At 43.1% G+C, this 13,705-nt stretch overlaps 2 protein-coding genes across 10 annotated transcripts in view; one reads left to right on the top strand and one right to left on the bottom strand.

The window, feature by feature from the left end:
- The first annotated feature begins 1,488 nt into the window (after window positions 1-1,488).
- Window positions 1,489-12,617, top strand: LOC131217234 (uncharacterized). 9 transcript variants are annotated; one of them, XR_009157234.1, is made up of 7 exons: window positions 1,489-2,559; window positions 4,308-4,541; window positions 6,127-7,401; window positions 8,214-8,854; window positions 9,084-9,208; window positions 12,062-12,112; window positions 12,371-12,617. XR_009157234.1 is itself a non-coding variant. In XM_058212087.1 (5 exons), exons 1-4 carry the CDS (start codon window positions 2,300-2,302, stop codon window positions 8,839-8,841), a joined length of 2,397 nt encoding a protein of 798 aa, XP_058068070.1. In that variant the 5' UTR covers window positions 1,490-2,299; the 3' UTR covers window positions 8,842-8,850; window positions 9,084-9,681. The 9 variants fall into 9 exon arrangements, 2 of the variants coding, with proteins under 2 accessions (XP_058068070.1, XP_058068071.1); XR_009157233.1 differs by having other exon boundaries at window positions 1,490-2,559; window positions 8,214-8,850; window positions 12,438-12,617; XR_009157228.1 differs by having other exon boundaries at window positions 1,490-2,559; window positions 8,214-8,850.
- The window catches only part of LOC131217235 (ATP-dependent Clp protease proteolytic subunit 5, chloroplastic), a 36,055-nt gene continuing 31,504 nt past the window's right edge, over window positions 9,155-13,705 (bottom strand). Inside the window, exons 10-11 of the mRNA XM_058212089.1 lie at window positions 9,673-9,895; window positions 9,155-9,495 (exon numbers count right to left, since the gene is read on the bottom strand). Coding sequence (XP_058068072.1) covers window positions 9,346-9,495; window positions 9,673-9,895 — 373 coding nt within the window. The 3' untranslated portion in view covers window positions 9,155-9,345. The remainder of the gene's footprint in view (window positions 9,496-9,672; window positions 9,896-13,705) is intronic.

Here is a 13,705-nt window from a genome sequence, read left to right as displayed (position 1 = left end):
GTCGCATCTTGAGTTGAGTTGGGGGTGACCCGTGGTGTTGAACTGGACGTGGTTAAAAGATTCAGTGACTTGGAGAACTGGTTCCATCTCAAGTTTACTCAGGACTCACCTGAGTGGGGGTGACTCATTGTGTCGAACTAGATTGGCCCCAGCAAAGTCCGGGTCGACACGGGCAAGTTGGATGGGACCTGTCGGAGTCTTAAAACCATGTTCATCAAGAGATGTCTAAAAGAAGCTCTAGGCTCTAGGGCCCATTTGGATACCACCCATTAAACTTATGTATATTAGCAGGTGGTTATTTTTTTTTAAAAAAAACTTAAAAAGTTAGCTTGGTAAGCACCGTTGTAGAAGTAACTGATGTGATGAAAGTTACTTATATCAGTAAGTTTTGTTTTTTTAACTTGCTTTTCAACTTTTAACTTTTCTACCTCTCTCTACATGCATGGATGGTCCACATTAAAGGTGGGGCCCACATGAATGGATGGTCCACATCAAATGTGGGCTCCACATGATGGACAATTTATTTTGGTGGGCTGCACATGTTGGATGACCCACATCAAGGTGGCCCCATATAATGGATGGTCCACATCAAAGGTGATGATGATTAATGGCCCATATCTATGGTGGCACCGCATGATAGACAGGCCATATGATGGGTGGTGGATGTTAAAGGTAAGGCCCACACCGTGGACAATAGCATTGATGGTGGCCCCCGTAGGATAGATGATCCATATCAAAGTGGGCACCACACGAGGATAGTTCACATCGAAGGTCAGTCCTAATGCTGAATGACCCACATCTAAGGTGGGTCTTGCTTGATGGATGGCTTACTTTGAAGTTGGGCCTTGCATGATGTATGATCTACATTAAAGGTGGGCTTGTAAGATGGACGACCCACATCAAAGGTGGGTCTCACATGATGGATAGCCCACATTGAAGGTGGGCCTTGCAACGTGGATGGTCTGCATTGAAGGTAGGCCCTTTTCGAATACAGGGCGAAGGTGGGCCCAACATAATGAACTGTCCACATCAGAGGTTGAGCCTACATGATGGACAGTGGATGTTAAGAGGTACATGCTTATTAAAAACCAAAGATAAGCTTCTTGGGAAATAAGTAACTTATGTAAAGTAAATTACTATCCAAATGCCTCAAAGCACGCAATCTTTGGATGGGGCATGATGTATACTTTTATCACAATAAGGTCGGGAAATGAAATCTGGTTCCTTTTTTGTGGCCCACCTTCGAAGTGGATGCCCCAACAAATCTACCAGGTCAGATGATCCTAACCTTTGATCAATGTCCTAATAATAAAGAAAAGATGCAACAACAGTTCAAAAGAAAGCTAAAGATTAATGGCTGAAAAAAAGAAAGAAAGAAAGAAAAAAACATATCGAGTGATTCAGATGGTGACATTAAAAACTATCTGTTGGACGATGGTTCGGGCCACAACATGAAAAAGTGCATTGATTGTGTGGTGAGAGGCCCTTGTTATGTAGATTGTGTGGAATGTGGACTGATTGGCGCACACAAGGAAACTTACGACAGTCCATTTAGACGGTTCAGATGGCTTATAACAGGCCGGATCATAGGAGTCCATGGCCACATCGTTGATGGAGCATGGCCCGAAAAAGACACGCGTGGGATCTTCTCATTGAATTGGACTGCCAGATCATATCCTATCCGACCGCTCATTTGATTGCTACCATTTGTACGGCTGGCATCTTCTGATCAACACGGAAACGGTGAATAGATTCCATACATCCCGACAAGTCATCTCATAGTACCCTTAGGTGCCAAAAATCAGCCGATCCAACTCTCAGGTGGGCCACGGGACAGGAGGAATGCCAGAGAGGATGCCCGCCCTTGATTTGCACAGTGGTCCACCTGAATTGCAAAACAACCTGAGTTTTCGCTTGACCCTTCATCCAAGCCAGATGAAGAGTTGGAACGGTCTTGATTCCAAATACACAAACAAGGTGGGCCGTCCACGCAAATCAAGGGTGGGCGTTCCCTCTCAACTTGTACCCGTGGTGTAGCCTACCTGATTCACGGATCAAACTGATTTTCAGGAGGGGTATGCACTGACGAACCTGATGGACGGGTTGGATTTCATTCAGGCATCACTTGGGTATCAAGTGCAGTCTCACACGCGTGTGAAAGAAGGGCACGTGTAAGCTGCAACAGGAAACAAGGGCACTCGAGGCCACAAAGCATTTGAAGCGGGAGTCCTCAACGCATCTATCTGATCTTTCCTCCTTTCAAACGGACGCGCACCTCATTTTCTCGCTTGCTGCTGATATGGAAACCCAAACTCCTCACAACAAGGGAAAGAGTAAGAGAGCGCGAGTCAGCCCTCCTATTAGTGACCACCACCTGTTTGCTCAAATGCTCGCAGCCTATGCCAACATCCAAACCCCTTTCTCCCAATCTCTCCTCCTCAAATGCCTGCAGAAAATCCATCTCTCCCTTCTCCAACCACAATTACCTCAACAATCCTCCCTTCACGAATTTCTGCCCGATGCCTTGCTCTCGTTGCTTCCTTTCCTTCTCAACACCAAGTAAGTCTCTCTCTCTCTCTCTCTCTCTCTCTCTCTCTCTCTCTCTCAAGGATCTCAAGTGTAGCGGAGGTGCCAGTAGAATTGGAATGGACGCGAATTTCCTACAACAGATACTGTATTGAGCTCATGTGACAAAGAGCTATGGGGGCCCACCATGATGTGTGTGTGTGACATCGACTCCGTCCATCATTCGCTCCAGGCTTATCCAAAGCTCAAGTGGGCCAAGCCACGGGGAACAGTGGGGATGGGGATGCCCACTATTGAAACCTTCATGGGCCCCACTGTGATGTATATGCCATCCAACCAATTCATAAGGTGAGTTACCACCTTAATGAAGGTAAAAAAACCAAATATCAGCCTGATCTAACGCTTCTGTGGGCCCCAAGAAGGTTTCAGTTGTAGGCATCCCCATCCCTACATTTCCCTGTAGTGTATTCCAACATAGGCTGGCGAAAATGATGGATGGAGTGGATGCCATATACACATCACTGTCGGCCCCACACATCTTTTTGTTGCACGGGATCCTTCTAGGAAATTTGAATATATGGTGAGCTCTCTCTCCATTGTACATTTGGCAGGGTGGTATATTTAGTGGGACTGTACATCTAGTGGTCCTTAGCATGGATGGCCAATTTTCCAAGAATCACACCCGTTAAGATGATTCTGGCCATCACTTCTCTTCACATTCCTGCACCGATTCTCGACCATTGACCATTTTTGTTGTCTACCATCTCTTTGATGGCTGCTGATCAGATAGAACGGATCACCTAATCCATATTACCATCAGTTGGATGAATGGTAGCAATTGACAAGTCACCCTGCCATGTGCACTTCAGAGAGATGGCTCTACCATTTTTTAGCTCTACTAGCTCCAGCAGATCACCTCCCCAGGTGTTACTCTTATGTAATGAGCTCCGTGAAAACTACGCTGGGACATGCGAGACCCCAGGCCGTTCATCAGGGAAGTGGCATATGAATTTCGAATATGAACCTTTGGTCAATTCCTTTTAACCATCCATTCCTTCATGGATGCGTGGGCATTATCTGATGATGGGACTGGTGTAATTTTTAGGCTGCAGCACATGCACAGATCGGACCTGATGAATGGCCTGGATCGTTGCACACCTGTCATTAAAGGTGTGATAAGGACCTGTTTCTGGATCATACCTGCATGCAGCAGTGGCAATTCTCGTCTAACAAAAACAGTGTAGGCTGTGGAGTGGGTTTCCCTTAATTTATAAAATTGCAACCACTGTATGTACGGCACACAGTTACATCAATTTAGGCTGTCCAAATGGTGGAACCCACTGTTGACTTGGGCATAGCCTGAAAATCACATGGATCGGACAATCCTAACCATCCAATTGATTCCCATCAAATGAGTAGTTAAATAGAAATGGTTAGCAGTCCAGATTAATGGGCAAAATCAGATGGTTAAATTCTTCCATTTGCTATGACTTTTTGGGCTATTTTCCATTAGCAGTGGGCCCCACAATTTGGATATTTGGACAGACATGCATGTGTGCCACGTGAACAGCAGCCAAGCTGCCAGTATAGAAAGTTGTGGTCAACTCACACCATGCTCTAGCCTGTATAGCACTAATAACACAATTGATGTCACAGTTGCCATTCAAAAAATAATAAAACAAAATTAACTATGTTACAGTTGTAACATCCATTAGTGTTGCATAACAGTAATGCCTTTTGGCTTTGGTGGTTTTAGATCTAATTGGATTTCTGAATTTCAGCTTCCCCAAAATTGCTGCTTGTAGTGGAGAGATTATTGGAGCAGCCGCTCTCTACTCGTTTGAAGCAAATGTGAGAATAGCTTCTGATAAAGAAACTATAAATGGTTTGGTCGCTGCCCTAGGGAGTCTCTCCAAGCAAGTAGTAATGGCTGCCTGTAACGCAATATTGGATTTGTCAACAACTTCAATTGGAAGAGAACAACTTCAAGAGTCCCCTGCTGTGGAGAAATTGTTGTGAGTGTTTTTGCCCTTTTTGTTGTATAGGTAGATTGATTTGGAAGCATTATTTCCGAGGCTGTTACAGATCAAACAACACATAAGTTAGGGAAGTGTATATAATTGCAGTTAAGGGTTTGGTCATCATTATGATTTAAAATGGAAGAATTGAACTGTTGCAATCTGGTTCAATTGCCATGGTATATATAACTGAACAGAAGGAGCTTTATATTTTGCAGTCAGAGTGCGCCTTCAGCATCCTTTTTTGAATTATTCAGTTTATCGAGTTCTCTTTATTCATGAAAGTGACATCATATAACGCGTGTTGTTTTGAATTTTGTTCATAACCTTTAGGACCTGTTTGGATTTGCTAAAACATAAACTGAGGAAATGATGTTTCATGGAAATGGCCTTTCCATTGTTTGTTTTTGTAAATTTCTTACAAATGCCATTTCTATTTTACTCCCATTTTCTGAAAAATGCACCATTTTCATTTTTCTTGCCCGTGCTTGAGAAATGTCATTTCCAAGAATTTGAGAAGGAGAAGAGGAATTGACCACTCTATGAAGTGTTCGACATGGTAACCATATGTCGTACCGACCATCTTCAAGTGCGCCCACCCCCCCCCCCCCCATGTGCAAATGCCACATGTACAATATGTGCCGCTATCAATCTTCGAGCAGTACGAGTGTACCATTGTCCCACATGTGCCAATTGTCACATGTGATGATGTGACACTTGCCACAAGCCATCTTCAACGCCACACATTTCTTACCTTCCGCCGCCTTCAAGTAAAATTTTCATGAAAATTGCCTTTTTTTTCCAAGCAACAAATTTTTCAAGAAAATCTTGTTGAAACAACAAAGGGAAACAACTTTTCCTTTCCTACAGTTTCTTGGAAACAGTGTTTCCTGAGAAACACCATTTCCTCCTTTTTTTCTTCCACGAATTCAAACAGGCTTCTTTCGACTGGACATTTATTATAAATGACCAAATTCCTTCTTGGCATGATAGTGTCTTTTAGGATGCATTTTTGGTGTCCATGGTTCCCAAGACCAACAAGATGCACTAGTCCAAATCATGGTTGGGTAGGAGTTAGATCATTCTTATCTGACTTGTGATCAAGGTGTTCCATAACGGTAATGATGGCCGTAACGGCCACCGCCATTACCATTATGATATGAGCTATAACGGCCGTTTCGGCCTTTTTCTCTTCTTTTTCGAAAAAAAATAAATAAATCTGGTTTGAAACCGTTACAAGGCCGTTACAGGTCATTTTTTCTGTCGCGGCCATTTTCGCACCATAACGCATAACAGTTACTACTGTGTTGCCATTACGTTATGGTTATTACATAACCATTTTGGCATACCATGCTTGTAATTTGTGGTGGAAAAGGCAGGAAAATTCTATCTTGTTAATTGTGGATTCTGTTTTCCATGCTACCCCAAGCTCTGAGCATACCAACTATACTGGGGAAGCCCATGCCAACCACAACTTTGTGTTGCACCCAAACTTTCTTAAAGAATACACCTTCATTATTAGAAATCTTGTTGTCGAGTTTTATCTGGTTTACATGTATTCTACTGACCTCACTTCTGATAGGTCTGTATATTGTCAGATTGCTACCGTTCCTATAAAATCCGTTTCTCATTGCATTGTGGAAAAGGGAAGCAATAATCATTCCAAAATCAGAGTTGTGGAAAATAAGCTTCTAGTGTTGGTTCTTGAAGCTGGGTCAACCCTCATCAACACCTGCAGTGCAGAGCTCTTGGAAAGAATCCCAGGAGAGTTGTCTGTAACATCTCTGTTTTACTTAAAAGAGATATGGGCCGAAGTGCAGGGTAGGGGTGCAGATAGCAATCAAGAAAGAAGCTGTTCATGCAGTAACATTCAAACGCTTGATCTGGCTGAAACCATTTTTAGGCTGGCTATGAATCGTCATCCCTATACAACTTGCACCTCTGATGCAGTTCAAAGAAGCATATTTGGCGGCGTAGAATCCGACTTCGAACATTTTATATTAAACTACTGGGAGGATTCACCCCTTCTGTTGAGGAGGGCATCAAAGACTTCAGATGATAAAGATGATATTTTCAGTTTATTGGTTCGATCTTTCAACTCTAAGACTATTGATGCAATTCTCGTCTCTCTTTTAGGGGGGTTGGTTGCTTGTCCACCTATCGCCTCAGATGAACTGGACATCCTTAGTTTCCTGAAATATGTGAAAGGTGGATTGGGTTGTCCGATAATGTATGGCCAAGATATACGGGTAGTAAAAACAGTAGAGTTGGTTTCCACGCCTGAACAGGGCCATTTAAAAAAAGAGTTGCATTTGTTGAAGGACGGTATGGGTTTCAGCGCCATCAAGAGCTTGGAGTTTACTGATAGTGACCATGTGCAGAAATGTAAAGAAGCATTTCACAATGGCTATACCATTGCCTTGCGTGGGATGGAGTTCCGGTCTGAGAATGTATCTGCCATTGCGGATAGGTTAGAGATGTTATTTGGGCAACCGTCAGTAGGTGCCAATTTGTACCTGACCCCACCTAGATCTCAGGGTTTGGCTCGGCACGCTGATGATCACTGTGTGTTTGTATGCCAACTTCTTGGGAAAAAAAAATGGGCTGTTTTCCCTCGGCTGACAGCCCAACTACCTCGACTGTACGAACCTGTTAGTGGTATGCCTGGTTTAGAGGTTGGTTGCGATGCACATGTAGGCAAGAAATTTTTGCTTAGTGAAGGGGACATTCTGTATATTCCTAGAGGTTGTCCTCATGAAGCACATACAATCCCTGATGATGGTGAATCTCAGATTGATGAAACGACTGGATTTTCCTTGCACTTGACACTTGGGATTGAAGTGGAGCCTCCATTCGAGTAAGTGCTTCAGTTTCTGGCTTTTGCATTTTAGAAGATAATGCTGATTTAGCTTCCGAGTGGTTTCTGTAGACAAATTGGTCTTTTGGGTTTCATTTAGAACCAGATTGTGTTGCCATCTAATTGGGATAAGGCTTAGATGATGATGATTGTGTTTCCGTTTTCTTTGGTTTCTGAATTACGATTCTATTGATTGAATTATAGCATATGCAGAGAGAAAATATATGATTTTCAGGCTGAGTTTGTGGTACTATTGCGCCCATGATTTGTTGATCTAGACTGTTGGTCTTACAGTGGATGGATCATAGTACTCAAGAGCGTCCCGTGTCGGAAGATCATTGCCATCCAATCTTTGGCTTCTTTCTGTTGAGTGTGGACCATTGCTGTATTATTTCTTAATCTTAATCTGCAGACTGCTTATCAAAGGGTTTGTATTATCCCATTTTGGAGTCTTGAGTCACGGTGGCCCCATTAGATCAAGTGTCTTGATGAAAAAAAAGTGGTCCCACTTGTAAAAACTCAAGGCCTGAGGGCACTGCACATATCATCAAGTCGAGTATCTTTTCCCATATGGATGTTAGTTGTTACATGGGAAAGTCTATTTGTGTTCTTGCATTAAAATATAAAAAAATGCACCTGTATCATCATCTTCAGGAATTGTTTTTTTTTTTTGGTAATGAGTTGCTACTTTGGAATATCCTCGAAATGATTTCCATGCCCCATCATGCACACATGCACTTGCAGCTCATTTTAACTCAATCTCTCCAGTGTTTGATTTCCAGTGTTCTCATTTGGGTAGCTTGTCCGCACAGGTGGGAGGGTTTTGCTCATGTTGCTCTTCATTGTTGGAACCAGAACAAGAACCAAACAGCCCATGATGCAATCAATTCTACATCAGAAATACCAAACATCACGTTCATAAATCTATTGCATGTTGCAATCAGGCTGATTGGAGATCACGATCCTACCTTCAGAAGGGCTTGCATGGTTGCTGCATTTTCCTTGCCATCAGATTCTGGAAGTGAACATCGCCTCTTCCATGCCCTAGATCTGAACCAGAGGATTATTTTCACTTATGTTATTGATAGAATCAACACCGGATCCTGTTTCCTGGAAGCTTTCAGGACCGTAGAAGCGGCAGTTCGTGGAAAGAATGATGGTTCACTCCAATGGATGAGATGGCTCCGCCACCTTCCTCAAGGAGCGACAGATGAAAAGACCGACTTCAATAACCCGTTGGAAGCGTTTGAGGACCTTGTCCTATTACATAGTGGCCATACAGAGGAAGCCACCGCTACATTTAGACATGTGAAGACTCGATTCTGTACAGGAATAGTATATGAGGATGTCTCTAAGAGCTTTGAGATGCTGTTGAAGAAGTACAAGAAGACCAGAAAGCAATATACAAATGGGATGCTTTCACTACACTGCACAAAGTAGAAGACGGTGGTAGGTACTTGTATTACTGGCCACACATTTACTGAAACACATCATCATCATTATCATCATAGCCTTGTCCCAGCTATTTTGGGTTGGCTTTATTCTGTTTTCTCATGATTGCTTGGCGGAATTTCAATGACTAGCAATGCTCAAATACATGTATCTTAGATTTTCTTTTGAAAAGAACATGAATCGGATCCAGAATCTGGAAAAACTCACATTTCTCTTTTTTACTTTTCCAGTAAACTTAAAAATCAATGGATGGTGTTGCTGGTATGTTACAAATGGCCCAGACAGCTTATGTTATCCAGCGCCTTAACAGAGAAGGAAAAGAAGAATGGCAAAGGTCAAGCCAGAATATATTCAGGTACATTCAACCAGAACAGTTTCATTAAATAATACATCATAATATTTTTTCACTAATTCATTAAATAATACATATCATAAGGAGGAGAGAAATAATACATCAGAGGATCTTAAGCTATACTTGAGTGAGTGCAGGCTCTATGGTTTTGGATGTTTTGGAGACGGCGAAGGGTGTGTTGTCACTCCATGGTAATCCACGTTGTAGATGAGCCCTTCTTCTTCATTGCTGTCCTCGAGTTCTCCTCCTTTGAGGCCTTTTATGTCAGATCTTTCCGTCCCTCCAGCAATCTGGATCAATACCCATAATCAGATTCTGAACCCTTAATTACTATACTGGCCCAACGTAGGTTGTCATTCATTTAATTAGTATATTGGTTTATACCAGATTAGTTTGTACTTCGTAGTTTGTCCTACCCAAAAAATGACACTTTTGTTCTACAGATCTCTTTATATAAATCATCGTACCTTCATTTCCCTGCCTTTCTTGTGAAGTTTCGACGTTGTTGAGCTCAGCTCTCTTGTGGGTTGCATTCCAATGATTGGGTCTTCTGTTTTGAGAGAGACGGAGATGGAGGAAACGTCTGTAATGACTCGAGATGCGGCGTGGATGGTCATCGTGAGCAGACAGAGAACAATACAGAAGGATTTCATTGTAGGTGGGGAAGAGCTCTCCTCGAGAGGAAATGAGCTGTGTGAGTCACATAAATAGTCAGAGCCTTGCTTAGGCTACTTGAAGGAGTATGACTCCACATGTGAGAATGTGTGTTTGAGATCTGAGCCATTAATCAAGTTGAACTGTGTATGTACTGTCGCCCAGAGTGGCCTGCTCATCAGCTGGGTCACTCGTGTTTTTTTGCAGACCAGTGTAGCCCACTCAATGAGCTGACAAGCCTGATCTTGGGCCACGGCTACGGACGCGGATTGCCTACTGACGCTGCCAGTAGCGGGTGGCTACTGGACACTGCTATGTGGGCTCCACCATGATATGTGTTTTATCCATGCCATCCGTCTTTTTTTTTTCTGAGATCATTTTAGGGCATGAGCCCAAAGATGAGTCAGATCCAAATCTCAAAGGGACCACACCACAAGAAAACAGTGGTGATTGAACGCCCACCATTAAAAACCTCCTAGAGCCCACTGTAATGTTTATTTGCCATCCAACCTGTTGTTTAGGTTACACAGACCTGGATGAAGGGAAAACACAAATATCAGCTTCATCCAAAACTTTTGAAGCCCCCAAGTAGTTTTTAATGGTGGGTGTTCAATCTCTACTGTTTCCTGTGGTGTGGTCCACATGAGATTTGGATCTGCCTCATTTTTGGGCTCATGCCACAAAATGATCTGGAAAATGGATGGACAGCGTGGATAAAATGCATACATCATGGTGGGGCCCACAGTACCGTCCAGTAGCTACTGGCTACTGACAGCATCAGTAGGCAATCCACGTCCCACGGCTACATGGTGGGACCCACCTGATGAACAGCCTGGATCCTGCACAGATGTTCTACCCTGGTGAGAGTGATGGCTCTTGCAACAGATTGATGCTGGAACAGTTTCATTGAGGAGAGAGAAGGCTCAATAATTGAAAATGGGAGAGGAACATGCTTTTGCCCATGCTTTTGGATTCTGTTCTTGTTTGAAACAGATCTTAGAAACTCTGTCTGTAGGACTGCTATTCTCTGCTTCAAATTATTTCTATCCTTGGGGTGGATAGAATGGGGAAGATGATTATGGTCAGGAGGAAATGCATTTGTTTTCTCATAATTGGGAAGGTTGGGAGGTTGGTTTCACATGTGGCTTTCTGTGCCGTGACAAGACCATTCACGTAGGATGCCTTTACCTGTGTCCCGTCTTTGACAATGACGACGAGCAATATCGATCATCTTTAACCAGTGGGTTGGAGAGAGAGATAAAGTGATATCTGATGGATTTGTGGGAAGGAGTTAAAAAATGTGGTGGGACCTGGTTCATGAAAGCATAGTTCTAGAGAAAGTGGATGTGTACTGAGTAATCTTTGTGGGGCCCACCGTAATTTGTGTCTTTTATCCACTGCATCCATCCATTTTACCATTTCGTTTAATGCATGAGCCCATAATTGAAGCATATCCAAAGCTCAAGTGGACCACACCACAGGAAACAGTGTGAATTGAACGCCTACCATTGAAAACTTCTTGGGGGCCACAGAAGTTTTGGATCAAGCTGATATTTGTGTTTCCTTCATCCATGTCTGTGTGACCTTAAGAACAGGTTGGATGACAAATAAACATCACTGTGGGCCCTAGGAAGGTTTCAATGGTGGACATCATTATTCCCACTGCTTCTGGTGGTGTGGTCCGCTTGAGCTTTGGATATGACTCAATTTTGGGGTCATGCCCTAAAATGATATGGAAAACGGTGGATAAGACACATACATCCATGGTGGGCCCCACAGAGTTTACCGTATATGCAATTTGCTTCCAGTTCTAGCACTCAGGGACTCCAGACGAAATTTGGATGAGTCAACATGACTCGACACAACTCTGTTGAGTGAACTCAACTTTATGAAATTTCCAGCCGTGTCACAGGTCAAGCACCTCATGTTTGACTTCGCTCTGTTTTTAGTTGTACCCATCTTAAATATCCATAATTACGCTAATGCCTTTAATTTATTTATTAATATCAAGTTGAGTTGAATAAAGGCTCATCCAGGTCTTCTAGGGGACCCAACCTCACTGGATATTGAATCGAGTTTCTGAGTTTCTGAATGCTTTGGTATGTGAACCCATCTACATGTGAGCTCCCATCTTTTGGTGGTTAATACCATATGTGTTTAGGCCCCATCTTTTGTTGATCAATGCTGTTTGTGTATTTTCAGACTAGCATGGATGGTAGGCGATGGTGAAATCTCTCCCATCAAATGATTGTGGTAACTATCTGATCTGGCCCCTGTTAAATGTGAACCATCGGCTATCATTGTCCCCATGCAAGCCAACAATTGGATGGCTAGGATTATCTGATAATTGAGACATCAGCGAATGGGCGTATGCTAGATGAACAACTCAGATGAAAATCCGTCATTTCTTTCAATTGAAATGTTACTGGATTCACAAGAAGTAAATTTTTTGGGACGGGTTGTTCAGTGGATTTAGAGTATGAAGCCGAAATCAAGATTTTTTTTTGGCAGAGGGTCCAGCTGAAGACAGCCATGGGTTTTGGGTCCCACGCATCATAACTAGCTCTGAATTTTTTAGGTGGTGGGACGTGTGGGATCTCACAATCTTTGCCAGCAAAAGCCAGCTCCTACATCTCATCAATGTGAAGAATGATACCTTGCATGAGGCGTTGTAACATGTTTTCATTTTCTGAAAAATCACCATCCAATTGAATCACAATCTCACCCCATACAAAATGAAGGAGTCTGGTGTTTGGAATGTGGTCCCTAGTCACCATCTCAAGTGTTTGATTGTCACGTTCTTAGGGCACGTTTGGGGCACCTAAAACTACTAGCGGGGAAGATATTTGGGCAGAAATGTGTTTGGGTTGTAGGCTAGGAATATCCAAATGCGCCCTTACCTCTATAGCAGGTTCCTAATTCAATCCTACCATCTACGGTCAACAGCCTCTCTCCAAAGAACTTTTGCCATTGCTTTCGTCACCACTCTGGAGGTGCTCAGCATTGGAAGAGCAACGAAAGAACATGAGCAACATCTTCTGTTGGGATCGTTTTTGTAATGCCTCAAAACAAGCGGATGTGTAGCTTACTACGAACGATGCCATGTTTGGATGTGCAAGTGAATTGAATTCCATTGTTTAATCAAGAGGAGGTGAATTAATGATATTTCATAGGTGTTGGTAACCAGGAAGTGGTCCCCAAATTGCAGCTGCATTCATTTCATGTCGAACTTTAAGGTAAGGCAATTGAATTTTGTGGGCCCTGCGATGCAAAATGCTATGCAAGGAAATTGCAATTGGTTATTTACACTTCTCAGACCTGTAATCACAATTCAGTTGGATGCCCACAATCCAGTAATATATCCAAACGCTGGTGATAGGTACATAAGCCATGATTCCGTGGGTTAGGCTTGGCTAGCCTCTGTAGGCCAGTGTTGGCTGGGTTTTCATTGAGGGTTGAGGGCCCAACGGTTGGATCCAGGCCTGATCCTTAATTAGGTTGAATGTAGGCTTTCATCTGCTTATTACAAGTGAGCCCCTCTAAGACCTTATTTTACAGTCTTGCAGTGAGTACCTGTAGGGTGGGCCAGTCAGGCCCCTGATGTTGGCTGAAATGGGTCTAGACCAGATCCTTAGCTCATGGGCTCCACTCGAATATACTTGAGACCTTAATTAGGTTGAATGTAGGCTTTCATCTGCTTAAAGGTTTACAAGTGAACCCCTCTTAAGACCTAATTTTACAGTCTTGCAGTGAGTACTTGTAGGGTGGGCCAGTCAGGCCCCTGATGTTGGCTGAAATGGGTCTAGACCAGGTCCTTAGCTCATGGACTCCACTCGAATATACTTG

This window comes from Magnolia sinica, chromosome 10, assembly GCF_029962835.1.
Source record: "Magnolia sinica isolate HGM2019 chromosome 10, MsV1, whole genome shotgun sequence".
Taxonomy (NCBI): domain Eukaryota; kingdom Viridiplantae; phylum Streptophyta; class Magnoliopsida; order Magnoliales; family Magnoliaceae; genus Magnolia; species Magnolia sinica.
The sequence above is the reverse complement of the archived record's forward strand: the minus strand, read 5'-3'. Positions and strand labels throughout refer to the sequence as shown.